The sequence below is a fragment of the Amphibalanus amphitrite genome, unplaced genomic scaffold (genome assembly GCF_019059575.1).
Source record: "Amphibalanus amphitrite isolate SeventyFive unplaced genomic scaffold, NRLGWU_Aamphi_draft 001049F_arrow, whole genome shotgun sequence".
NCBI lineage: Eukaryota > Metazoa > Arthropoda > Thecostraca > Balanomorpha > Balanidae > Amphibalanus > Amphibalanus amphitrite.
The window spans coordinates 64,205-92,043 of NW_024882543.1; the positions used below are offsets into that span (position 1 = coordinate 64,205).

Below are 27,839 nucleotides of genomic sequence, written 5' to 3' on the forward strand. Positions count from 1 at the left end.
AATGGGGGACCGCTGGTCGATGCAGGGGCGTCGCCGACGGAGGGGGGGGTCGGAGAGGTCCGGACCCCCCCCCCACACACACACACATTCTTGAAAATATGCCGGTCCGACGCCCCCCCCCCCCCCTACCCCACACACACACACTTTTGGCCACGAAAATCGATCAAGAATAAAATAAAATATTTTAAAAACGATTTGGTGCATTCTCAAAACAAAATTGTCTAAATCCGAGGAGTTTTCAGTATTTGGTGGGGATTAATTTATTACTTTGACTGACCGTCTGACCAGATCCCCTAGTCGAAAATCCGTGGCGACGCCACTGCGTCTATATGTTTAGTTTGTTCTCCGGAGCAGATCTGCGAGCTGGCACAACTCTGGGTCTCCACACACCTGGTCCATTCGGGATGCGACTTTCCGCTGAACCCTGCACAACGCGGAAATTATAGCAACGTGTTGCCGCTGGCCAGGCTTCGGCCACCGATCTGGATCTGGGGAGGTCAAATATCCCCGTGACCTTCGAACAGCGGAGAGTCGCGTGGTGTGCGGAGACCATTGGTACCGTGCTCCGGGCTCCCCGCTGATGACCCGACCTGACCTTGGTCGAGTTTGTGGCGCTCGATTCTTTCTGCTCTGGTGTGGTGTATCGGGACGGTGCGGCTTGTGTGTGGTGAGTGCGGTGCGGTGAGTGTTCGAAAAACTGTTGTGTTGTATTGCATTTAACAATACGCGCACTGCAGGGGGGGGGGTTGCTTTCAACTCCCCTGTGGTTTTTCACAGATCACGAGAAAACGGCGGCGCGCAGCAAAGCCAAATTTTGCATACCTTTTCTCCCATATTCTGCGCACATTGTGTGAAAATGCTGACTCCAGATGACCTAAGGTCAGGTCACACACGGGTCAGGATATTTCGCAATTGGCCTGACTTCGCACTTGGACTGGGAGCATAAACGCCCGTCCATTCGCAAACGGCCTAGGCCAACTGCAATAACGCACATGGACTAGTCCATTCGCAAACGGCCTAGTCCAAGTGCGTTATCGCACTTGGACTAGGCCATTCGCGAATGGACTAGCCTTCGCACTTGGCCCGCAACATATATATCAACACAGTTTAACATTTCTGTAGGTATTATGTATTCCGTAATGACGAGAACAGTAGGGAGACATGGACGTGATCGATACTGTGCACACTGAAGAAGTAAGCCAAAGGTGATTGCGAAACAAATTTTGTACTTTGATAGTGTGAGGTAAACGTGGCGAACATAAAGAACGATTATGGCTGTAGCTATGTTGTAACTTGACGGTCAACTAAAACTAATTCAGGCGGTTTCACCGACACTCCTCTCAACAATGCAAAATCCAATTCACAATTCAAAGCTATTGGTGATATAGCTTAGCTCTAAGCATAAGCTCGCACGCAGGCGTGCGGGACAATGACCGTAAATAAGTGTGTGTAAAACAATTAGAGCGAAATATAACACATACTCCACACATAAAACACACCCTGTTCAGTCAATATCTATTGCTTATAAAAAAGTTGCTTTTGAATACATATATAGGATCTTTTTAAAAGAACGACATCCAAAGAATGTGTTGCGATTATCCGTTGTTAATCCCGCAGCACACGGCTCAAGCGTTCTTTAGGATGCATGTATGGCAATCAAAGAGCGATATCCCAGGCAAAGAAATAAGACATTCAAAGAAATGATCATCATTGACGTCTCCTTCACACTACCCTGCCGGCGACTAGGGCCGACAGAAGGGGCAGCACCATCAGCACCAGCGACATGGACGCCAGCACAGCCGAGTTGCACATGTTGGAGCCGCACACCTCCATCACGGTGCCGTCAGTCGTCTTCATTGTCTCCAGACGCTGCTTCTGGGTGCACATTCGCAGCTCCTCCTCTGCGGAAAAGGCAAGTTGTTGGGTTTTTACCTTCGCCAGTACGAAGAAGCTGTAAGCATAGGACCCCTCCCGCGTCGTATCTTCGAAAGCAATAGTCGGATCGGAAAATTCAAATGGCATTCGAAAGAGCTTATCAAGTTTCATAAGATGGGATATTGATGATCTCGATATTCGATCTATGACGTCACAGGGAGGTCAAATAAGGTCGAATCGACCCCCAATTTACAATGACGAGAAGTCGATCACAAAAGATAAATCTAAGTTTCTAAAATGAGTCTGGTTGTGAGTCTGATTATGGCTGTCTGACGTGTGGATAGTCATCTGAATGGATGATGACCTGAAATGTATGAGTATAATAAATATTGCCCTAGACTGATTTTAAGTACACATATTGAAAATAATATGACGTCAGAAGAACAGTCGCTTTATTTTAAGTCTTTCAAATGGCTATATATCTCTGGCAGTTTTAGAGATATTTTGTTGAGTTTTGGCATGTGTAAGGGCAGTAAGGTGTACCCTGACATATTTCCGTTTTTTAATTTTCTCAAAACTTCAAAATATATCAAGAAATTTACACTTTAGCTAGAAACTCTCAACGAGGTCAAGATATTTTATATTTTTGGAAATTTATATTGGTAACCATTTACTTTGCCATTCTTTTTTGTATTTACGTTTCGTTTTTTGAGTCTGTAATTTGATAGTCTTACTTTCTGCGATTTTTTCCGTGAACAAATTTTTAGACCAAAAATGGCCGAACATGAGGGCTGTTCACGAGCACCGCACACTGCTGCGTGCGGTGTGTGCGGTGGGTTCAGCAGGCGTGGGGGTAGGGGATGGGTAGGCGGTTCTGACGTCACGGCTGCGTGCGGTGGACGGTTTCCTCGGCCACAGCAGTCGCTGTGTGCGGTGACGGAAGGCTGACGTAGGGACGCAGTGGGCGGAGCTTGGAGGCTGTGTGCGGTCCGACCGCACACAGGGCCCGTGAACATCCCTATGGATTTAGTTTGACCTCTATAATTCATGACCTGAGATGACCTAGGACCTAATTGTTACAGGAGCTGTGTAAAATATATGTCCGGAGAGGTACTGCAAACAGAGAGTCGAAATTCGCAGCTGTGTCTGAGGTATCTGCGAAAAACCACAGGGGAGAGGGCCGTTTGGGCCCCAACGGTTCGCGGGTTAGAAACACAGACAACAGTAGAACTACTGTACATACTACTGTTATCTGTGGTTAGAACGCATCATAAGTGATCATTCAGCCATAATCTTCATTAAGTACATGCATCACACTGCTTACCTTTTTGGGTGATGGTGATGCAGTTGCTGTTTTGTGGGCAGTGTTGGAAAAAGTCGCTGCCACCGCCTGACCTGGTCAGAGAACAGTCGGGAGCGGTCTCGGGCACGCTGTCACAATGCAAATTGGCAAAAACGTCGAGCGCGTTTGCTGTCTTGCAAACGTGGCAGCGGTCCACAGAACCTGCGGAAAAACGCACACAAATCGGCATTTTGAATAGACGGAAACATCTGAGAAAAAAGCTGCTTATCTATAAACCTAAGCCCTAATGCTGCAAACTCTGGCAGTTGAAAAAAAAAACTTTCAATTTCAGTTATCGTAAGTTGAGTGATAGTAGCCGTTTTTACGACGGCCATCTGGTACACATTTGGTGCACATTTGGTGCAGATTAGGTGCAGATTTGGTCAAATTAGGTTCAGTGTATCTCTTAGTAGCTATCAGCTAGGGTTGCACTACTTGCTGATATGCCTGCTTTGTCGTATTATCAGAGAGCATCATCGATTAAAACACTGAAATAAATTCATAAAATGAAGGTATTTGATGTAAAAGAGATTAGGTGCAGATTTGGTCAAATTAGGTGCATTCGCCGGATAGCCCGTCGTGAAAACGGGTATTGGTGCTGTGCTACCGTTTTCCATCTCTTATGCATATTGCAGAATCTATCTGCGTTCAGATACTCTTGCCTACATAATGGATCAGAGGCTAGTTTCACCAACAAAAAATAGACGGCTGCGATTATTTTTTTACAAAACGATAATCTCAAAATGTCATTTACTGCTGAAAATACTAATCGCTGACTTGAAAAATGCAAAAACTTAGCTTTTAAGTGCTATATTATTTGGTCAGCAATTCCTTTTTTCACCTCTTAACCTGCGCCCTGGTGGGGTCTGTTTATAACGCGACCTGGTGGGGGGGGGGCTATTTTTTGCCCCCCCCCCCTCGTATCTCCGAAACTACTGGACGGATCCGCAAAATTTAAACGGCGTTCGAAAGGCCTGTCAATTTTGTTGAGGGAAACCAAATTTCATTGACCTCGGGGTCATCGATGACGTCACAGGTCAGGTCAAAGATGAAATGTTTCACCGTTCACGGGTCTTCTAGGGAATGCGCTATAACACCGAGGAAAACGCATTTTGTCGAGAATCAGCGATAGGGCGTCAGTTGCCTAGTAGATATGTTGCTATTAGAGGTCACTGACAATACCAGGTCAGGTCAAAGGTCAGGTCACCAAGGGTCACAGGTCAGGTCACATGAACCCAACTTTACTAAGGTTGTGTGATGCATGTTTTATGGCCAATGTTTCATTTCCAACTCAATGGTGTTGGTTATAAGACTATCAGGTACGGCTTAGGTCACTTTCTGGTGAAGGTCAGGTCAAAGTCAGGTCAAGGTCAGGCCAAAAAAGGTCTAATTTTAAAGTTGATAGTTTTGCATAAAATGGGTATTGATTCGATGCAGCTCGTCACGGGGAGTCTAATGGTGGTCTTTGTTTTGCCCTACGGGGTCTATAATTGCTAAAAATTGAGTTTGAAAATTTGACGTCATCAATTTTGAACAGTTTTTTCGCTCTAACTTCGCCAAAAAAAGAGGTATCAATCTCAAATTTGGTATGTGGATGGAAGGCGGTAAGGACTATCACATATATTCCGGTTTTTGCGAAATTCAAAAAACTTTTTGGATTTTCCGACTTTTATATCCAAAAAATCTATTTTTTATTTTTAGGGGTCAAACCCAAAAATTTCAAAAATCCGAGATAGCAATTTTGTAGCCCTGTCGATTCTACAGCTTTTATGTCTCCATCATTTTTCTGTATTTGCAAAGCTATAGGCCTGGCAGCTATTCCCGCAAAACCCTTTTTTGGGTCGAAAACGGCAGAACATGACGTCACTCTGACGTCATTTCCGGCCAACCTATCATAGCCTTTGGAAAATTTTTGGTCACTATGTGTAAAATTGATGTCCGGGAGGGTACTGAAAGTTTGGTGACGATCGGCGAAGCGGTTCTGGAGATATATCGAAAAGTCTGGAGGGGGGGGCAAAAAATAGCCCCCTCCCCCACCAGGTCGCGGGTTAATTGGATTTATAGACTATCGTTTTGTCAAAAAAATAATCGCAAACGTCTGTTTTTTGTTGGTGAAACTGGCCTCAGGTCAGATTCAAAGCCTCTCCATATTAAAAAGATGCGCGATTGTAAAAATAACCATGTATTTTTTATGATGTGTGCAAAATTCATCATATATTTTCCGACACAAATCATGACACACCATATGCATTGATTATGTATGATGGAGCCGATACAGAAAGTGGTCGATGATCACTTCATGGTTAGCAGGTGGTCGACATCAAAACTTTTACTATCAGCTCTAGATAGAAAATATAAGCTGGATAAGTTGGATAACCCGACACCGCCAGGGTTATTTCCGTACCCACAACAGCCTGGGGAGGGGGGGGGGGTCGGATCCGAACCCCCCCCCCTCTGTTATCTCGAGAACCAATGGTCGTATCGAGCCCCGCGAGGCGGCGTTCGAAAGGTCTCTACGAGACCTTCCCAAAGCACTCTCTTAAGATTTTAAGATTGAGGTCAAGTTTCAGGTCAAGGTCAAGTCAAAGGTCAAATTCTGGGGTTTTGCATGATTAGGCTTACGGACAGCGGAATCGATAGCTGCTGCTCGAAACTCACCAAAAATGACCTCAAAGACCTAGTGAAGGTACCATCTGCGTATAGGGGTCACACTAAGTACGGGTCAAGGTCAGGTCAGGTCACGAAAGGTCACGTTTTTCACTTTCTGCTACATGGACGTGCGACACATGTTTTATGGCTTATTTTTCACGCCGTATCCGATGGTAATGGTTATATGTGACCCCAAGTCACCGTGCTGGTGATAAGTGTGCATTGAAAGCATAAACAAATTGTTTATACCATACATAACTAAACGATGGCTAAGAAAAAAGTCAAATTTTTCAGCTTTTTATTTTTGACATAAAATGGACTTTTCTAGACGAACTATGTCCCAGGAATCTAGTGGTGTTATTTGTTTTCACATGCGATGTTCAGAAATGCCTATTATTCACAAAAACGCTTATGACGTCACCATGCCCAATGCATGTTGGAGCTATTTTTTACAATTTGGGGGTCAAAAATCAAGATAGAAAATTGAAACATATATTTCGGTTTTTGGAAATTCTCAAAATTTTGGATTTTATTAGCTGTTTTCTAAAAGATATAGTTTTTTGAGTTTTTAGGGGTGAAAAACGCATTTTATGGAAAATCCGAGATAGCCGTTTTAAAGAACTCGTTAAGCTGCGTCTATTCATGTCCTTAATTTGCAATTTGCTAAACCTTGATTTTTGGCGATTTTTTAAACATTTACAACTTTTATCTCAAAAAGTTTTGGAAAAAATCCTTAAAATTACACAGGAGACGTCAAATTGATGGGGAAGAAGGTATGGCAAGTTTCAAGTTGATAGCGTAAGCGGTTCATGAGTTATTCAAGAAAAACGGGGGGGTCGGATCCGACCACCCCCCCCCCCTTCCCCCCAGGCGGTCGCGGGATAAGTTGGATGCCATAGGACGGTGTCGGTGTGCGCGATTTTATTCGCCTTGGAGGAAGAAAAGTAAGGGCATAAGAATAATGCATGCTATTTTTTAATCGGAAATGCGTACCTAACTTAACAATATATAAACAATAACCAAAAGCCGTTTTCACGACGGCCATCTGGAACACATCTGGTGCACATTTGGTGCAGATTAGGTGCAGAATTGGTCAAATTACGTTCAGTGTGTCTCTTAGTAGCTATCAGCTAGGGTTGCACTAATTGCGTACCCAATAAACATGCCGACGTCGGCCCGACGTCGGCCCAACGTCGGTTCAACCTCGGCCCGACATCGGCTGGACGTCGGATATGCCCGCATGTTCCGACGTCCAGCCAAAGTCCAGCCGACGTCGAGCCGACGTCGGGCCGAGGTCGTTTGCCGAGGTTGACGAGATCGTTTGTCGTTGGACCGACGGGGCCGACGTCGGCATGTTTATTGGGACAACGCGCCAAAAATATCAACCGGCGGCGGGATTCGAGCCCCCCAGTCGCCGACGTCGGCATGTTTACTGGGACAACACGCCAAAAGCATCAGCCGGCGATGGGATTCGAACCCCGTGTCATTTGAACGCGAGATTAGTGCTCTAACCACTACACCACGCAGCCAGATAGCAAGTTTAGTTTGTTTTGTTGGGTTATGCCATTTCGGTCTGACAAGACCATTTCAGAGCCGGAAGGATGATAAGATGGAGACATTGGTCTTCTTGGCGAGCACCCTGGGTCCAGTTCATATAGAGTCCCTGGTCCCATTGCTGTTACGTGACACTTATTGGAAAGGGCGACCCCACAATGGATTCATATAGCCACTCTTACACACCTGCACCAACGTTTCCCAAAGTGTCCCTTTGATAAGTGGCACTTTGGCAAAGTGACACTTGCCGACTGGCCTTTCTATATGAACTGGGCCCGGCCCTGGTGAGTTGCCGGGGCTGAGCCTGACCAAAGTATAGGCCGAGCAGCCCCCAAGCACTCACCGCACCCGGCTACGGGCGAGCTCGGCTTACGAGCAATCCCAAATGGGATAAAGTTTCCCGTCCAGTCCGGATCAGGGGGTTGCGGCGTGGAGGAAGATTTGAGTTTCCTGAGGATATTTTGAATACAGAAGCTCTTTATGAAACATGAAACATGTATTTTATATTATTTTAATGGTCAAAACAGCGGCCGATGTCGGTCCGACGTCGCCCCGACTTCGGCCCGACGTCGGCTGGACCTCAGCAATTGATCTCGGTCCGACGTCGGCCCGACGTCGGCTGGACCTCGGCTGGACGTCGGAACATGCGGGCATATCCGACATCCAGCCGACGTCGTGCCGAGGTTGAACCGACGTCGGGCCGACGTCGGCATGCCGATGCCGAGTTGCCGACGTCACCCCGACGTCGGGCCGACGTCGGCATGTTTACTGGGGTATATACCTGCTTTGTCATATTATCAGAGAGCATCATCGATTAAATCACTGAAATAAATGCATAAAATGAAGATATTTGCTGTAAAAAAAATAAGTGCAGATTTGGTCAAATTAGGTGCACTCGCCGGATAGTCCGTCGTGAAAACGGCTAATAGTTATACCGTACTCATCAAAAAGTTTTTATTCGTGTGATAGCTCCTGATGACAAGACATTTGAACTTGGAAAATTGAAATTTGACCATGACTTTGCACCGTTTTTTTCTGACCTGGTGACCCAAGGTTTTTCTGACCTGGTGACCCAAGGACGCCCTCCCACCCGAGATAACTTTACTCCTCCTCCCACCTGCCGCCGATATGGCCAGTGCCGCGAGGATCAGAGACCGACTCATGTCGCTCAGGTGTCGGTGCCTGGTGCAGTTTCCGGGGCTCCGTCACAGCCGCCTGCGGCCCGAGGGTGTGGTGACTGGTGTGGTGGTGCCGACGTCCAACTGCGCCGCACCCTGCACGAGCGCCCTGTCGCCGCCAACACGCAGCGCGCACCTGTTGGAGGCGATACAAAGCCACACAGCTGCGGTAACAGCCGTCGACATCGACGAAAACGGGAATTTGCGGCGCTCCCGCAGTCGACTGAGCTATGCTAGCTCGGTCGCCTCGCTCACACGCCTAGTTGCACGTCCTCGCTATTGACATGTTTATTTTGGTCCTGAGTTAAGCTTAGGCTTTGGTGATGTTGAAAGCTTGGCTGCTATTACCCCTCGCCCGCACATGACATTTTCCCATCCTAGAACGCACATGGGGGGATGCCACCCCCTCGCGCCATTTCGTTCCTGCTGGAGATAGAGCTTCGCGGTAAAGACCAAAAAGATTCTTTGGGAAGAGACGAATCCAATGCTACCCAGTTTAACCTTCTCAGGTCATTCATTGAACTTCCAGGTAAGGTGAAACTAAAAAATGTTGCTGTTTTGGGTCACCGTTGGATGTCAAGTGCGCTGCTCATCATATGCCGATGACGAATGACGATGCCGTTTTGTGGTGCCCAGCCAGCTAAAACCTCTCTGTCACACTCTCCGACCAGGTTTTTGCTGCTGAGGTTATTTCAGGTCAAGTTAGGTCAAGGTCAATGATATGTGTTTGTGGGTCTGTGTGTGTCTGTGTGTATACTGATGTGTGCACCGATTGTTTATGTGTCCATATTACACCAGTAAAACGCCTTTTGGGCGAAGAACGAGCGAGCGACATAGTGAGCCCTGCACGTGCTCAAGGGCGAGAGGGTACTTCCAACGGGCTTGTGGAAAGCACCCTTCTAACCGGTCGCTAGCGGTGTGCCAAATTTGAACACAATCGGCCCAGCCGTTCCTGAGATCTGGAAGCGGCATTCTGCACGTGCGCACGTGCAAACGGGGTCCAAAATAACTTTTGCACGGCACCCTACTAACCGGTCCCCAACCCTGTACCAAATTTGAGCGGAATCGGCCGAGCCGTTCTCGAGATCTGGAAACGCCCCCTGCACGTGCGCACGTGCTGTAGCACCCCAACCTTAACACATGCAGATGAATTATCTGATGGAGACCTAACAGTGTACCGCCTTTCAATTCAATCGGCCCAACCGTTGTGCCTTTATTGAGGTTGCAATTTTAGGGGTTCTTAAAAAATGTCCAACTTTACCACGCGCCACGTGCGGTGGTTGGCAAGAACGCATGGCGGCCATCACACCACAGAACTTTTACGTCCAAGTGACATTCAGTAAAGAAGACCGCTTGTCAATCGGATGTCCCGTTCCTAAGATATTAGCTTTTGAAGAGCGTCCCCACGGCCGCTCATACTCAGGATTTTCCCTTTACCCTATTCCCCGCGGGGGGGGGGCCTCAGGAGCCCCCCCCCCCCTGAGGTTTTTTGGTTATATCTCCCAAACGCTTTTAGCTAGGAAGCTCAAATTTTCTGACTTTTTCTTAAAGGCTTTTACGCAACATTTCTGAAAATTTTGAGTTGATCTGACCTCAGGTCAGGTCACCAGAGGCGGTTTGGTGACCCTACCTCAGAAAAGTTTGCAATCACGCCAGAGCTAGAGTTTTTGACCGATCAATTTCTTCTCTTCAGGCTTTAGTTAAGTTACTAGTATGTGCAATTTGTATATCTCAGAATTTTCATATCTGTGACCTGAGGTCAGGCCAGACTCGTGACCTTTACATTGCAAGCCTATGGGAAAATATGGAAACACCTCCTGCTTCGTGTAAACGAGTCAAAACCACCCAGTTCTTTCAGTATTATGGAAGATTATCTCATCGGTGATGATCCTGGTGCCGCTAATTGACAGGGGCACCGGCAAAGGTCATCTGAGGTCATGTGACGTCATAAATCGTTTTTCTGTCAATAAATCACGACATGATGGTGCTAAAGACTTGTAAGTGGTACCAAACTGCTCGTCTGGTCAAGGCGCGTCGTTTGGTATGCAGCATGACCATACCCCACAACCTCATTGATGAATGACCTGACCTTGACCTCAGGTCAAATTTTAAATTGACCTGTGAAGGTCATCACATACCTACTACTTATTTCGCATCGCCTCGGCGAGAGCAACAAAAAAATGTATTGGTTTTATGTCTCTATGTTTCTTAGTTTAAAAGTTATATAGGTAACTAATTCCAAAACATTTTATCGTTGATGACCTCTGGTGACCTCAACATTGACCTGACCTGAAAATATTTTATGTAAAAGTTGTAGATCTTTAAACGACCTATCAAACGCCGTTCGCCGTTTGTCGCTGCGATGTGTAGTTTTTGAGATCTGAAGGGGGGGCCGAATCGCCCCCCCCCCCCCCCGCCAGTTTCTTGTCCCGGCGGAGGCCGCCAGGAATAGGGTTAATTCAGTATGAACTCGCTCGCTCGCTGCGCTCGCTCGCTCGTAATTACGTCCAAGTGACATTCAGTAAAGAAGACCGCTTGTCAATCGGATGTCCCGTTCCTAAGATATTAGCTTTTGAAGAGCGTCCCCACGGCCGCTCATACTCAGGATTTTCCCTTAATTCAGTATGAACTCGCTCGCTCGCTGCGCTCGCTCGCTCGTAATGAAATCATGATCTGAGAAGCTTTTACCAAAAATGCAGTCAAAAAAACTTCACGAAAAGTAAATTCAGCTTGCCTAAAACGCAATTATTTTAGATGACCTAGGTTGACCTTGACCCTGACCTTGGCTTCTGTACATCGTCGAATAACATGTTCCATGATAGGTGGGAGGTAAGACTGACAAAAAAGGCCGAGAGCAAGGTGTCAAAAGCAAGGCCGGAGGCCCATAGCCAACGCAAGATGTTGAGAATTGGTCATTTGGGTCATGACCTGACCTGAAAAACAAGGTCATATCTCGAAACCAAAAACCACAGAAACTTGACATTTTCAGTGGACGTCAAAAAAGGATAGAGGAGCAGCTATACGAAAAATCAGACTTCTAGCTCTATAAATGTTGAGTGCAGAGCAGACAAACTACCTGGAGGGGGGGGGGGTAGCAACCCCCCCATGTGCGGGCGTGGGTTAAACTTCTGATGCCCGATGAAATATAAATAAAGATGCATTTACAAGAGCTCAGTTGTCGATAGAATTAACGTTCAAAATCAATGCGTTGACGTCAAGAAACATCACATAGATGCTTCATTTACTTATTTACCTAAGTCTCGCCCATTAGTATAATATTTTGAAAATGTTATTAGGGTTAAATAATGGCAAGAAAATTGAAGAGAAACAAAACGTATGCTTTTTAATAAAATATGTTGCTAGTATATTTGCTCTAATAAGTGGACTAGCTGGGCATTAAGATAGTAGAGAGGAGGGATGCCTTAGCGTTAGGTAGGTATACCTATCGTTAAACGACCTATCACCCTGCCCTCCCCCCCCCTTCTCCCCACTTCGTCGCAGGGTCACGTGCCAATTTTCTTGAAGAGTATTTTCCTATTTCTTGACAATTTTTTTCAGAACTAACTCGCAAAACGAAAGCATTTGTTTCTATGCCTATTAAAAGGGAGATGATACCGCCTCTCCCCCCCCCCCCCACCACACACACACACACACACAGGTGGATTACGAACCGGGCGAGTGCGACGGTGAAGCCTCGATCAGCCGAAGACACGACTCTTACGCTGTCCATCCTCTACTGCCATCTGTAATCTCAAACTGCTCCCAGTGGACTTGCTATCGCTTATAGAGGTCGCTACCTGTGGCTGACTGTGGAGAAGCAATAACGAAATGTCGATGAATGATGTGAATTGTAAACAGACGATCAGGGGCGGATCCAAGGGGGGGTCACATGGGTCATGGCCCCCCCCCCCTTGAGGCCCGGGGGCCCAAAGACCCGCCAGGGGCACCACCGGCCTATCAGGGGTATCACAGTCCTGACAGGGGCACCACAGGACCGCCAGGGGCACCACAGGCCTAGCAGGGACACCACGGGCCTGGTGCCCCTGGGCCCTGACAGGACTGTAACGCCCCTGACAAGCCTGAAGTGTCCCCGGCAGGCACGTGGTGCCCCTGACAGGCCTGAGGCGCCCCTGCAAGGCCGGTGGTGCCCCTGGCAGGCCTGTGGTGTCCATGGCAGGCCTGTGGTGCCCTTGCTAGGCCTCTGGTGCCCCTGACAGGCTTGTAATGCCCCTGGAAGGACTGTGGTGCCCCTGGGCCCTGACAAGCCTGAGGTGCCCCTGACAGGCCAGTGGTGCCCTTGCTAGGCCTGTGGTGCCCCTGGCAGGCCTCTGGTGCCCCTGACAGGCTTGCGGTACCCTTGGAAGGACTGTGGTGTCCCTGGGCCCTGACAAGCCTGAGGTGCCCCTGACAGGCCCGTGGTGCCCTTGTTAGGCCTGTGGTGCCCCTGACAGGCCTCTGGTGCCCTTGCTAGGCCGCTGTTGCCCCTGGCAGGCCTCTGGTGCCCTTGCTAGGCCGCTGGTACCCCTGCGCCCGGAGAGGACTGTTGCCCCTGAAAAGTCTGAAGTGCCCCTCGGCAGGCCCGTGGTGCCCCTGACAGGCCCAAGGTGCCCCTGCGAGGCTGGTGGTGCCCCTGGCAGACCTCTGGTGCCCCTGGCAGGTCTGTGGTGCCCCTGGCCGGTCTGTGGCGCCCCTGGCAGACCTGTGTTGACTGGTGCCCCTGCTAGGTCGCTTGTGCCCCTCACAGACCTGTGGTGCCCCTGGGCCCTGACAAGCCTGAGATGCCTGGCTGTGACAGGCTCGTGGTGCCCCTGATAGACCAGTGGTGCCCTTGCTAGGCCTGTAGTGCCCCTGGCAGGCCTCTGGTGCCCCTGCTACCCCTGCGTCCGGAGAGGACTATGGTGCCCCTGAAAAGCCTGAAGTGCCTCTCGACAGGCCCGTGGTGCCCCTGGGCCCTGACAGGCCCAAGTTACCCCTGCGAGGTCGGTGGTGCTCCTGGCAGGCCTCTGGTGCCCCTGGCAGGTCTGTGGTGCCCCTGGCAGGCCTGTGTTGACTGGTGCCCCTACTAGGCCGCTGGTGCCCCTCACAGGCCTGCGGTGCCCCTGGAAGGACTGTGGTGCCCCTGCCCCTAGGGGTGCTCATGGGCCCAACAGGCCCGTTGTGCCCCTGACAGGCCTGTCGTGTATACTTGCTAGACCTGTGGTGCCCCTGCTTCCTGGCAGGCCTGTGGTGCCCCTGGCGGGCCTGTGGCGCCCCTACAAGGCCGTAGGTGCCCCTGACAGGTTTGTGGTGTCCCTGGAAGGACTTTGGTGCCCCTGGCAAGCCTGAAGTGTCGAGGACAGACGCTTTAGACGCCAGGGTCAAGTTCGTCGGACTGACAACGATTTGCTTACCTGATAACGTTCCTGGTAAGTACTCACTACTCAGCGTCCACAACATATATACATACACATAGCACATTCATATATACTTGCTTACAATTGGTAAATGTGGTTGTGGCTCAGAGTTAAGATACTGACTAAAAATAAAAAAATAAAAAGAAAAAAAACTGAAAATGGGGGCACCACCAAAATGAAGTGGACGAAATCCGTTGAGTTTTTAATTTTGGGTATAGGTAGGGGCACCACTTCGATTCATGACCCTCCCCTTGGAGTTTTCCTGGATCCGCCCCTGCAGACGATCGCGATTTACGGTGCCTGAGTGACGCTTTCTGAATCTTGATGTCTGGTCACTGGTGCCATGCATAGGATGCCATGCATTGCCTCCAGGTGCTGACAGGATTTTCGCGATTTTGTGTGCGCATTTGCAGTAGCACTTCCTCCTCGAGAACGACGCAAGATTGAGCCATGATCGATCAAACCAAGCCTGCCCTTGTGACCTTGTCTTACAAAGAAGTAATTAAATTAGGGTCATGAGCAAGATAAGACGTTAGACCCTCCGTTCCGTTGTTTCCATTCTCGGCATACTCTAGTCCACTTCCTCCTTGCCTCCACCCCTTGACCCGGGCTGGACGGGCGACTCTATCCCACGCGGGAAGCTCCCCTAGCAGCAGGCCGGTAGCCGGGTGCGGTGAGTTACCCCGTTTACATGAGTCAGCGAAACATTGTTGGGGAGCATGTACTAAAGCATAATAAACCAAGCACCATGTTCAGTGTATTGAGCACTAAATGGAACTTGCATGCTGTTCCAATTGGCTAGGGAGCGGCAGGCAAGGCTATGTTGGTCGCCCTGGAATTGAACCCTGGTGGATGAATCTAAAAAGTAAGGAAATTACCCCTAGACTAGAATGCTTCCCTTTTGAAGCATAGGACGTTCCTCAAACACTTTGTACACTTTGTAGGTACCTACTTTATGAATCTGCCACAATATGGCGCGAAATCAGGCGCCAAAAGTGGATAATTGTCATTAGGCCTAGCATTCATGATAAATAGGTATAGGTATTAAAATATATTTTAATGTGTAAAAAAAAAACTTCATTATAAAACATGCACATTGATGTCATTTTCTGCTGAATGCGCAAAAAAAATCCGTTTAGGCCTGACGTCCTAAACGAATATTTCCCAAACAAGGGCGGTGCCACCGTGGGGGCAGTGGGGGCAGACTGCCCCCACTGACAGGAGGCCGTGGGGGGCAAGACTATGTTTTTGCCACCACAAAATTTGGCTGATGTTGAAATGGGAACAGGAGACCTGCAATATTCATGATAGGATAGGATGTGATGATGGAGCGCTGATGGAGCTTATTGTGCCCGCGCCCTGCTGGAGGGTGTTTGAACACCCCCTCCGGTTGGCGGCGAGAAGCGCCGACGTTTTTGGCACAACTAATCGTACATCAATTCTACACATGTAAAAATGTCAGACCAAGGTCATTCAAGGTCAGGCCACAAGCGGCGGTCACTTCAAGTGACCTCACGGCTTACCTCATAAAATATTTCAATGCATGCTATAGCTACACCGAGTGACCGATCGCTTTGAAACCTTCAGCGATTGCTAAGAGGAACAGTGTGCACAAAATATTTATCTCGGGATTTTCATATCGGTGATCTACTCGTATGGTCAGATCAATTTTCCGACCTACCCATTGGTCTGAGCAAATTTAAAACCGCCTCTTTTGGACGAGTCATTCACAACACTCTTAAACACTGAATTTCAAGTAGGTAACGGTGACACACTGAGCATAAATATGGGACCCGTGACCCCTCTCTATGCCCCTGAGGTCATTTCAGGTCACGAGTGGTATCTCATATCTTTTCGCGAATAACTTTTAATAGAGGCATTCTAGAACGATGAAAACGCCTTAGATGCGTTCAGCTCGACGATACGGATTGGCTGATATGCAACATTACCCTTTCCGGTTAGGTCATGACCTTGAACTGAGGTCAAATTATCAAGTAGACCTTTCAAGGTCAAATTTTAGTTCTTTCGATGCGTTTTGACGAGAGGGACGCAATGCCGGTAACAGAAAGCTCTTGCAAGGCTTGAATCAAAAGTTATTGCAGAAAAACCGTTTTCGAAAAAAATCGTCTATTTTGGCAGTTTTTGCCCGCTGCAGGCAAAACCGTTGAAGTTAGGTCAAATCTGAGTGGATGATTCAGAAAGAACGTTAATAGAGCTATCAAATGCGCTTTTCCGCAGCGCTGTAGGTCTATTGGTTCCCGAGTTATCCGTCGGCTTCTTGAAAATGGTCGATATTTGACCTGAAAATTTGGCCTTTAAAGGGACCCTCCCACCTTAACATTAGTTTTGAGTTGAGATAGCCAAGTTTGCGGCCAGGCTCAGAAACCACCATTTATCCTGGTCGCAACCCCCGCAGCTTTATGGTGTTCAAGAAATTTTTTCCCTTTACTTGCAGGGTGGGACCAGCGTGGTCCCTATCTCTTAACCATTACGGGAATCTGATGACGTCATCAGGCTTTCGAACGTCCGTTAAATGTTTGACTAAAACGTTTTGTAGCACGCGGTGGTATATGCTGCTTTGCGCGCAACAAATGCCGCACTTTCAAATAAAGTCGCTAGGAACAGCGGAGATCCCAAAAAGTAAACAAAAGTAAAAGTCTAATATCTTGAAAATCGGTGAATATTTTTCGATGAAATTTGGTAGATATTCGTTTTTGCTCTTCCTGAACCGAGCGACATCACTTTCATGCCAATTCATTAACTTTTTTGAAGGTGGGAGGGTCCCTTTAATGACGTCTAGTGACTATACTTGACGAAAAAAGTGACTTGCGTGATTTCGTCATTATTTTTGTATGTTCTTTCGAACGTCGTTTTCCCCGTATCGCTACGTGGCCCAGGAGCCGAGTTATAAGGGGGTGTTCACTATTCAACCCCAGCAGGGTGTGTAATTCCAGGACCCCCAGCGGGGCGCATCAATCGTGTGTGAATCGCACATTGTACGTGCTACGGGAAATAAAAACGACTTATTGTTTTAGGAATGCGCCATTTTACTTCCCAATGAAATTGAGCAACAAAACTTTTTTTCTTGTGTTTCGCCATTTAGATTTATAATGCTATTTGTTGGCGACATTAATGTTTCAGTTCGATACGTGTACATGAAACTATAATAATTTTGAATGATCACATCCAAGGGCAAGGTCGGTGCTCCTGGATTCTGCAGGTTAGCGTACCTATCAGACAGCAGTCGGGTCACCTCAAGCTTGCCCCCACTGGTGAAAATCCGTGGCGCCGCCACTGTTCCCAAATTAATTCATCGGAAATATCCGTTCCGAGTTATCGTCGTTTTTGCGCGCCCAAACCAGCATACATATGTCGAAACTTGCGAACTTTTCGCTAAACGGAAATATCCGCTCTAAACGGAGCCACTGCCCACTGGAAGAAAGTTACCATTTCACAAAACCGGCCCATACCTCCCGGGTCTCCCCTACATATATGTATGATAGATCTGGCATGTGGATAGTCACCTGAGTTGATGATGACCTGTGACGTCACAACAGAGGTCAGCCTCGACCAATCAGAAAACACTTTCGTGAATCGTAAGGAAAGGCATGTTAGCCCTCGCATGTGTAGGGGGGTCGGATGGACCCCCCAAGATTTTTCGCAAATAACTCGTACAAAAAGCGGCCGATCACGACGGAACTTTCAGTACCCTCGAGTTGATCAATTTCACGTCTACTCTGAAAATGCCATGACCCTGACCCAAATGACCTTTGACCTGTGACCTATTTCTCGAGACTATGTTTGCTGCCTGGTGGAGGCCGCCTCTTCGCGGTGGGCAGCAGAGTCGACGGAGGGTCAGCCCGACGTCGGCACCGGACCGGTTCCCCCGGCCCGGAACAAAACGGTCTCCAAAGCGCCCTCTCCGTGGGGGCTCCTGGCGGCGGCCACCCATCTGGCTGCCGCCGTGTCGTCGCGCCGATCTCACCACCCGTTGTGGACTCATCACCTACGTGGACACCCTCCCGACTCTTCCGCTCTGGGGGCAGCGTTACGCCCATCGACAGGCCTGGAGCCGCGCGTCGCGCGGCTCGGCCTGCTGAATGATTAGCGACCGGGCCGCGTCCCCCGCCGTGACCGACGGCGGCGGGGAGGCGCAAGGTGGTCGCCGGGGTAACCGCCATCGCCGTCGAGCCCGCAACCGCAGATACCGTCGCAACTGCGCCAGGAGAAGTCTCCTCACCGTCATGGTATGGAACGCGGAGGGCCTCCGCCCGAAGATCGCGGAGCTAACCCCCTGGCTTTCCGAGACGCAAGTCGACGTCATCGCGATACAAGAGGGCCAATTCCCTAAGACGGCTCCAAGGATACCCGGCTTCCAACCCCCGGTCGTAACACGCCGCACAAGAGGCAGAAGAAACGACGGCCCCGTGAAAGGAGGAGACGTCGCAATGTACGTCCGCGACAGTCGCAACTTCACGGTCCTGGACGGCCCCTTCAAGCCCGGTGTGGACGACACCACCGAGATATGCGGCGTGCGCATCCTGGGACCCCTCGAACTCAACCTCATCAACATCTATCGCCCGCCCATCCGCCCAGATGAGTCGGATGAGAGACAAGACCTGTTCGACCCGACACACCTGCCCAGCGGCGACAGCACCATCGTCGCCGGTGACTTCAATGCCCACCACCCGCTGTGGGACGCGGACTGCGACGAAGCGGACGAAGTCGGCGAGAGGATAGCGACCTGGCTAGACTCTATCGGCTGGACGACCCTCAACGACGGCCGACCGACGTTTACCAGCTACCGCTCCGGGGGCCAGACAGCACCGGATGCGGCGTTCTGCAGTCCGTCCCTAGCGCGGCGGACCAAGTGGAGCATTGGCCCCGACCTGGGCAGCGACCATCTCCCGATGCTCCTGGAGATCCGGACCGGCGGTGCGCCTCCGAAGATGATCCGGAAGACCCGCTGGTCGTTCAAGAAGGCGGACTGGCTGGCGTTCCAGGAGGAGTGCGAGGCTGCCTTTGCGGAGGCGGGCCCGGAGCACGAGTCCGTTCAGGAACTGGCCACCAGATTCCACCAAGCGCTGGAAGAAGCAAGCGTGCGTCACATCCCTCGGGGAGCACGCAACCGGCCACGACCATGGGCCCTGGATCCAGAGCTGAAGGAGGCGGTCGACGCCAGACGCGCGGCGCGGCGGGACCTGAGAAGCGGGGACCGTTCGGCCAAGGAACGCTGGGTGGAGGCAAAACGCAGAGCAGCATCTGTGGAACGACGTGTCTCCCAGAGACAGTTCAGAGAATATGTCTCCACCACCCTCAACAAACATCAGAGCCTCGGCCGCGTCCACAAGACGTTGAAGATGTGGGAGGGTGCTTCCGACGACCAGCACAGAGCCGCTGAGTCGATGGAAGATGGCGATGGCGACCGGACGCTCGTGTCGGACCGGGACAAGGCGAACGCATTCAACCGCACCTATGCGACCGTATCGAAGCAGGTGCGGGACCGGAAGGTGGACCGCGACACCAAAACCAGACTGAAGGCGTCCAACGTCAAGACGTGCCATGAGTGCTGGGGGCGGAAGTCCGGCTACTGCTCACCGTTCTCCGAGGAGGAACTGACGCGACAGATCTCGCAGGCGCAACTCAAGAAGTCGCCAGGCCCAGACGACCTGTGTAATGAGCACATCAAGCACCTGGGCCCGAGAGCGCGCGAAGTCCTCCTTCACCTCATCAATAGCTCGTGGCAGTCCGGCGTGGTCCCGCGGGAATGGCGGCGCGCTGTTATAGTGCCCATTCCCAAGGTGGGAAAGGACCCAAGGAAGATCGCGAGCTACCGGCCCATCGCGCTGACGTCCCACGTAGCCAAGCTGGCCGAGCGGGTGATCGCGACCCGTCTGTCACACCTCGCCGCCGAACGCAACATGATCCCACCTGAACAAGTCGGATTCCGCGAGAAGCGGGGCGTCGAGGATGTCGTCGCCCGGCTAACTCAGCAGGTCCAAGATGGATGGCAGCTCAAGCCGTGCCCGCCATCAAGACGTCAAGTCCCGGACGGAGAAGCAGCCCAGAAGTATGTCCTTGTGGCATACGACTTCTCCCGCGCATACGACCGGGTCGACCACCGTCTTCTGAGGGCGCGTCTTGCAGAGTTGGGAATCCCGGCCTGCTACAACACCTGGGTGTGGGCATTTCTTCGAGACCGGAGGGCCTGTGTCGAAGTCAACGGCACGAAGAGTGGCGAGCGCGTGTACAGGGCGGGCCTGCCGCAAGGCAGTGTCCTCTCTCCGACCCTGTTTCTGTTATGGTCGGCGCCGCTCGTAGCAACGCTCAAGACCCTGCCCGGCACAACCCCATTCATGTTCGCCGATGACACCTCGACGCTCTGCGCCGGCAACTCCATCGCCGTGGCCCGGGACCGGGCGCAGCTGGCGGCCAACACGCTCGTGAAGTGGGCCCGCCGGAGTAAGATGGAGGTCGCGGGTCAGAAGACGCAGCTGCTCGTCCTCTCCCAGAACCCCCGAGACGCCGTCGACTGTCACATCCACGTGGCGGGTCAACTGGTGGAAGGGGGACCTGAGCTGAAACTTCTGGGAGTGACGCTAGACAGGACGCTGAGCTTCGGCCCGCACTGCAGAAGTCTCCGTCGGCGCGTCCGGCCCCGAGCGGCCCAACTCCGACGTCTCACCGGCCGCAGCTGGGGGTTGCAAGAACAGCAGCTGCGCGCCGTCGCAAACGGCTACGTGCGCGGCGCGATAGAGCACGCGGCTGCTGCCTGGCTGCCGGCAGTGTCCAAGTCCAACATCGAGATCCTGGAGCGGGAGATGCGCGCCGTGGCGAGGATCGTCACGGGCTGCATGCACTCCGCACCACACCACGGTGTGACGGCCGAGGCTGGCATGCTGCCTGTCGCGGCACGACGTACTGCGCTAGCGGCGCGTATGTTCGCGAAGGCTGCCGCGCTCCCGCCAGAGGACCCCCTCCGAGTGGTCGCCATGGCTGACCCCCCTCAGCGCCTCAAGCTGGTCACGGGGTGGCGCCAAGTAGGCCGGGAGGCCCTGCGGGAGCTACGGGTCGAGCTGCCGGTTGAGGCCCTACTACCAGAGCGACCGCCACCGTGGACGCCCACCGGCAAGATCACCTTCAACCTGAGCATTGGCGCGCTGCCCGCCGGTGCGGCGAGGTCCACGAAGAGAGACGCAGCGCTCCATCACCTGGCGTCCATGACGCAGTGCGCGACGTGGGCGTGGACCGACGGCTCGTCGAGCGGCGGGATCCTCCGCGGGGGGGCTGGCGCCCTCATCGTCGGAGCTGATGACAGCCGCACCGAGCTCCGTGTCCCAGCGGGCACACTCTGCTCCAGCTTTCGAGCGGAGATGGTCGCCCTGCAGGTGACGCTGGACCACATCCTGGAACACCAGCGGGACGCACCAGAACCAGTCGTTATATGTACCGACTCGCTGTCGGCGATAGCGGCGCTGAGAGAGGGTCCGTCGGCACAGCGCTCGGCCAGAGGCGCTGCCATATGGAAGCAGCTACTGGAGCTCACCACCGGAGACCGAACGGTCACCCTCCAGTGGGTTCCATCCCACTGCGGGATCCCAGAGAACGAGTCCGCCGACGCCCTGGCAAACGAGGCTGCGACGCTGGCACAAGAAGACGTCATGCTCGATGTAGACACCATCTACCGAGCGGCAGTCCGCACCGCCAGAGACCGCGCCGCAAGGGACAGGCCGACATACCCGGACCCCGACCGCAAAGCCGCAACGGGGTGGTACAGAGAGCTTATGGGTGCAAGATGGCCACCACCTCTCACCAACATGGACAGGACGACAGCAGTAGACGTCCACCAGATCCGCACTGGGCGCTGGAGCGGCTCGGCGCAGTTTCTCCATTCCATCGGACGAAACCCATCTGCGGACTGCCCACAGTGCAGGAACCTCGACTGCCCTGCAGCTCGTTGCCCGCTGTGCGGCGAGCAAGCCGACACACCTCGACACATCCTGCTGACCTGCCCGGGACTGATGGGGGTTCGCCTCAGAATCCCGGCGGTCGGCAACATACTGCCGACGGTGGAGGAGGTCAGGCGCGGCGACACGGTGGCGGCCCTGGTGGCCGCCTTCAGGGCCCTCCAGAGCTGAAGCTACACCGCGGCTCTGCCGCGGATGGAGGGAAAACCAACAACAACAACAGACTATGTTTGGCCGAAATCGCGATTCAGCGTATGTCAGCTCACATTTTCCGCGTGTTTCCAGTCTTTTTGTGATTGTAAACGTCCAAACATGTGAAATGATGTTCTTCACATCTATTACGGTGGGTAATGGTATCAAGGTCACGCGAAGGTCAGGTCAAGGTCATTGACCCTTAATGACCTTGATTTAATTTTTTCGTGTTTTACATGTTTTTAGGGTGGTTTTGGAGCTGATTTCGAATTTAGCATCATTTGAAGATGTACGAAGCAGTTTTGGTGCCTTCGTAACATGTTCGACGCCGTCAGTGGTATAAGTTGACACCTACTATGGATAGCCAGCAGGACGTCTACTGGTTGACCTAACCTGACCTGTCCCGACCTGGCCTGAATGCATGAAGACATTATCTGTAATCGAAACTAACATGAAATACGTGATCAGCACCCAGAAAAACCCCATAACAGCTTCACTATACGAAGTTCTAGCAGGTCCCGATTTTCCCGACTTTTGGGTCATTTCCTGACCTGGAAGGCCAACCAATGACCTAGGAGTTTAAAATTGGATATCATCGGCTTTCTCTCGTCACGGGCAACACGCTCGCTTTTTCCGCGAAGCTCTAGCTCAATCAGGGGCCGAACGGCAAGGGGGTCCAACCGACCCCTTCCCTACACGCTAGACGCTGGCAAACGCCGCACACATGCTAGGGTTAAATTGTGAATATTCGAGTCTTTATGAAGATATGTCATACATATGCAGCCACAGAAACCTCCTTGACCATTTTTCTTGGTCCTATGACGTCACAGGAAGGTCAAATAAGGTCAAATTGTAGGGTAAAGTTGGGCATAGGACGGACAACCTAAATTTGGAGCCATTTTTCGGCCGGTTTGAAACATAACAGAGGCGAAAACTGAGTGTTCTGTTTTTTTTTAGACATTTAACTTCCAATTGCCAGAAGATAAAACTTAGTGCTGATTCAACAAATAAACTGTAGCTATTTTTGCAAAACCTTGCAAAAAAAAACGTTTAATTCCACCCCATAGGGTAAGAGAGCCGCATGAACATGGCCTCAGTTTGACCTCTATAGCTCATGACCTGAGATGACCTGGGACCTATTGTTTTCATAAGCTGTGTAAAATTAATGCCCAGAGAGGTACTGAAAGTTTCATGTAGACACTCGCTGCCTTTTCTGAGTTATCTGCAAAAAAAAAAAACACACAGGGGAGGGGCGCCCTTTGCTCCCCCCCCCCCCCCCCCCACAGGTCGCGGGTAATGTTGAGTCGCGATTGTCTGTGCTTCGCTCACCGTTAAACGTATGACCATGACCTGTTACACCATGCCGCCGCCGACTGCTAGTTCTCCCACAGCGAGCCAAAAAGCTGACCGAGTGTGCCCTTGACCGGTCACGCAAGAGGCCGGTTGGCTCGCTGCCAAACATCCGGGAGTTAGTCACACAGCTGATACTGACTGCGATAAAATGCCAACTCCGACACCAGAGACCAGTTTTAACAACATAAAAATAGCCGCCTGCCGGAATTTTTTGCCTAGAAACCGCTTCACATACGGAGCGTTATTACGCGATGGGCATATAAGAAGATAGTAGGGCTTTACAGTTTACGCTCCGTATGTGAAGCGGTCTTGAGACAAAAAATTCCGACAGGCGGCTATTTTTCTGTTGGTAAAACTGGCCTTAGCACAAATTCGTTGCAATTGTGCTAGCATGCATCACTCATCATGAAAATAAAACCAAGGTGATATGACACGTTTCAAGGTAGGGAAATATGTTTGATAATAATGCCGATGTTATGTTGGTCGATTCAGATAATAAACAACATATGCGTCTGCTTATATTGTTACCAGAGTCCTTTCAGTCCCTTGTATTGTAACGTATTGCTTGCAAATTGCTCGTGCTATTTTGTGCACAATAATACTTGGTTCGCTACTGCTGGCCCTGTATTGGTTTATGGTCACATGGTGAGCTCAATACACACCAGACCAACGCAGGGTCACGAGCCAAACTCACTCTGTCAGTCCGCCCGGGCCGGCGCCGGACGGAGCCGGACGGCCACTCGCAGGTAGGCAACCCGCACAACACCGGGAGCTGCGGGCGGTCAGCTGACTGACCGGCCGGCAGCAGGCGTGCGGCGGACCACGGACGGCCGACCCGCCGGGCGGCGAGGAGGGGAGGAGCCCAGTCGTCTCGGAGTTATCTGTAAAAAAAAAACACACACACACACAGACAGGGAGTCCTTTGCCCCCTCCGCCCCGCCCCCTCCCCCAGGATCAATGGAGTTGGGTCGCGAATTAATGGAGTTGTCACGAGTGGGGAGAAACGCCTATAAACCAAGAATAAGCTGTCGAATTCATTGATATCAGTCGGGGGAGGTTTGGTCAATCGTCATTTTTAGCACATGCTACTTTATCACACGTTCTAAAATTGACAACGATTCTGCTATTTTTGACAACGGTGAAGCCGATTTCACTCCTCGGCGAGGAAATCACGAGTTTGGAAAGATAAGCACTGATTTTGGAAAAGACGTTCTGCCAACTGTGCAAGAAGAAGAAGCTAGCTTTAACATGCCCGTTGTTTGTATGGTAGTGTGCTTTGTGGCCGAAGTTGGAACTTAAAATTGAAGCATCCGGAAATGATCGATATTGACGATATTGATCGAAAACAGGATGTTGATGAAAAACAAAATATTATGTGAAGTTGAGAGGAGGCCATTTTATCCAGATGCAGTGGTTTACTTCTTTAAATCATTTTTGCTGTTGACGGCCGCGCATTATCCCTCAGTACATGGCCGTTGTCATAAGCAAAACTAATTTCAAGAAGTATAAACCACCGCATCTGGATAAAATGGCCTCCTCTCTCAACTCAACATATTATCTTTTCTTCCAAATTCAGCCGGTCCCGTAGCTCAGTTGGTAGAGCTTTGGACTCCGCGGCGTGGTGAGAGCACGCGTTCCCGTTTGTAACAGTCCGGGTTCGAAGCGCGACGGGCGCTCGATATTTATGGGCCTCCTGACAGGTAGGTAGGTATGGTTGCGGTTGGTGGCAGCCCATAGCCAGGCGAAGTCAGTGAGGGGACCAGCCGTGCGCGGCTATATGCGCACGTTAACCCGGCACCGCCTGGGCTATTTCCGTACCCACATCAGCCTGGGGGGGGTCGGATCCGACCCCCCCCTGTTATCTCGAGAACCAATGGTCGTATCGAGCCCCGCGAGGCGGCGTTCGAAAGGTCTCTACGAGACCTTCCCAAAGCACTCTTAAGATTTTAAGATTGAGGTCAACTTTCGGGTCAAGGTCAGGTCAAAGGTCAAATTCAGGGGTTTTGCATGATTAGGCTTACGGACAGCGGAATCGATAGCTGCTGCTCGAAACTCACCACAAATGACCTCAAAGACCTAGTGAAGGTACCATGTGCGTATAGGGGTCATACTAAGTACGGGTCAAGGTCAGGTCAGGTCACGAAAGGTCACGGTTTTCACTTTCTGCTACATGGGCGTGCGACACATGTTTTATGGCTTATTTTTTCACGCCAAATCCGATGGTAATGGTTAAATGTGACCCCAAGTCACTGTGCTGGTGATAAGTGTGCATTGAAAGCATAAAAAATCGTTTATACCATATATAACTAAACAAGGGCTAAGAAAAAAAGTCAATTTTTCAACTTTTTATTTTTGACATAAAAATGCACTTTTCTAGACGAGCTTTGTCCCAGGAATCTAGTGGTGCCATTTGTTTTCACATGCGATGTTCAGAAGTGCCTCTAATTCGCGAAAATGCTTATGACGTCACCATGCCCTATGCATGTTGGAGCTATTTTTTACAATTTGGGGGTCAAAAATCAAGATAGAAAGTTGAAATTTGGGACATCTAATTTTCTAATAGATCTTTATAACATATATTCCGGTTTTTTGGAAATTCTCAAAATTTTGGATTTTATTAGCTGTTTTCCAAAAAATACAGCTTTTTGAATTCTTAGGGGTGAAAAACGTATTTTATGGAAAATCCGAGATAGGAATTTTAAAGAACTCGTTGAGTTGCGTCTTTTCATGTACTTAATTTGCAATTTGCTTAAAACCTCGATTTTTGGCGATTTTTCAAACATTAATCATTTTTTGACTGAAAACGCCATGTAGTTACATCACTAAAATCGATATATCTCAAAAATTTTTGAAAATTTTTTCTTCAAAATTGCACTGGAGACGTCAAATTGATGGGGAAGAAGGTATGCGAAGTTTCAAGTTGATAGCGCAAGCGGTTCATGAGTTATTCAATAAAAACGGAGGGGGGTCGGATCCGACCCCCCCCCCAGGCGGTCGCGGGTTAAACTTTGGACTCTAAATTCTATACTTAAACCCGCGACCTGGTGGGGGGGGGCTATTTTTTGCCCCCCCCCCCCTCCAGACTTTTCGATATATCTCCAGAACAGCTGCACCGATCGTCACCAAACTTTCAGTACCCTCCCGGACATCAATTTTACACATTGTGACCAAAAATTTTCCAAAGGCTATGATAGGTTGGCCGCTAATGACGTCAGAGTGACGTCATGTTCTGCCGTTTTCGACCCAAAAAAGGGTTTCACGGGAAGAGCTGTCAGGCCTATAGCTTTGCAAATACAGAAAAATGATAAAACATAAAAGCTGTAGAATCGACAGGGCTAGAAAACTGCTATCTCGGATTTTTGAAATTTTGGGATTTTGACCCCTAAAAATCAAAAATAGATTTTTTGAATATAATAGCCGAAAAATCCAAAAAGTTTTTTGAATTTCGCCAAAACCGGAATATATGTGATAGTCCTTACCGCCTTCCATCCACATACCATATTTCAGATTGATACCTCTTTTTTTGGCGAAGTTATAGCGAAAAAAACTGTTCAAAATTGATGACGTCAAATTTTCAAAATCAATTTCTAGCAATTCTAGACCCCGTAGCGCAAAACAAAGACCACCATTAGACTCCCCGTGACGAGCTGCATCGAATCGATACCCATTTTATGCAAAACTATCAACTTTACAATTTGACCTTTTTTGACCTGACCTTGACCTGACCTTCACCAGAAAGTGACCTAAGCCGTACCTGATGGTCTTATAAGCAATACCATTGAGTTGGAAATGAAAAAAATTGGCCATAAAACATGCATCGCACAACCTTAGTAAAGTTGGGTTCATGTGACCTGACCTGTGACCCTTGGTGACCTGACCTGTGACCTGACCTGGTATTGTCAGTGACCTCTAATAGCAACATATCTACTAGGCAACTGACGCCCTATCGCTGATTCTCGACAAAATGCGTTTTCCTCGGTGTTATAGCGCATTCCCTAGAAGACCCGTGAACGGTGAAACATTTCATCTTTGACCTGACCTGTGACGTCATCGGTGACCCCGAGGTCAATGAAATTTGGTTTCCTTCGACAAATTTGACAGGCCTTTCGAACGCCGTTTGAATTTTGCGGATCCGTCCAGTAGTTTTGGAGATACGAGGGGGGGGGGCAAAAAATAGCCCCCACCACCAGGTCGCGTTATAAACAGACCCCACCAGGGCGCGGGTTAACAAAAGGTGTCAAATTGATGCAGCCGAAGGTACTGGAAGTTTGGCGTCGATACCTCAAGCGGTTTGGAAGTTATTGCAGACAAACGAGAGGGGGTGGCTATGAATATC

The 27,839-nt window shown here is 50.2% G+C and overlaps 1 protein-coding gene across 1 annotated transcript in view; it reads right to left on the reverse strand.

Moving 5' to 3' along the window:
• Positions 1–1,111: 1,111 nt before the first annotated feature.
• LOC122369563 overlaps positions 1,112–27,839 on the reverse strand; it is a 59,007-nt gene continuing 32,279 nt past the window's right edge. The window contains exons 2-5 of the mRNA XM_043344404.1: positions 24,198–24,384; positions 8,538–8,734; positions 3,200–3,379; positions 1,112–1,901 (exon numbers count right to left, since the gene is read on the reverse strand). Of these exons, the coding sequence (XP_043200339.1) occupies positions 1,723–1,901; positions 3,200–3,379; positions 8,538–8,583 (405 nt within the window). The 5' untranslated portion in view covers positions 8,584–8,734; positions 24,198–24,384 and the 3' untranslated portion in view covers positions 1,112–1,722. The remainder of the gene's footprint in view (positions 1,902–3,199; positions 3,380–8,537; positions 8,735–24,197; positions 24,385–27,839) is intronic.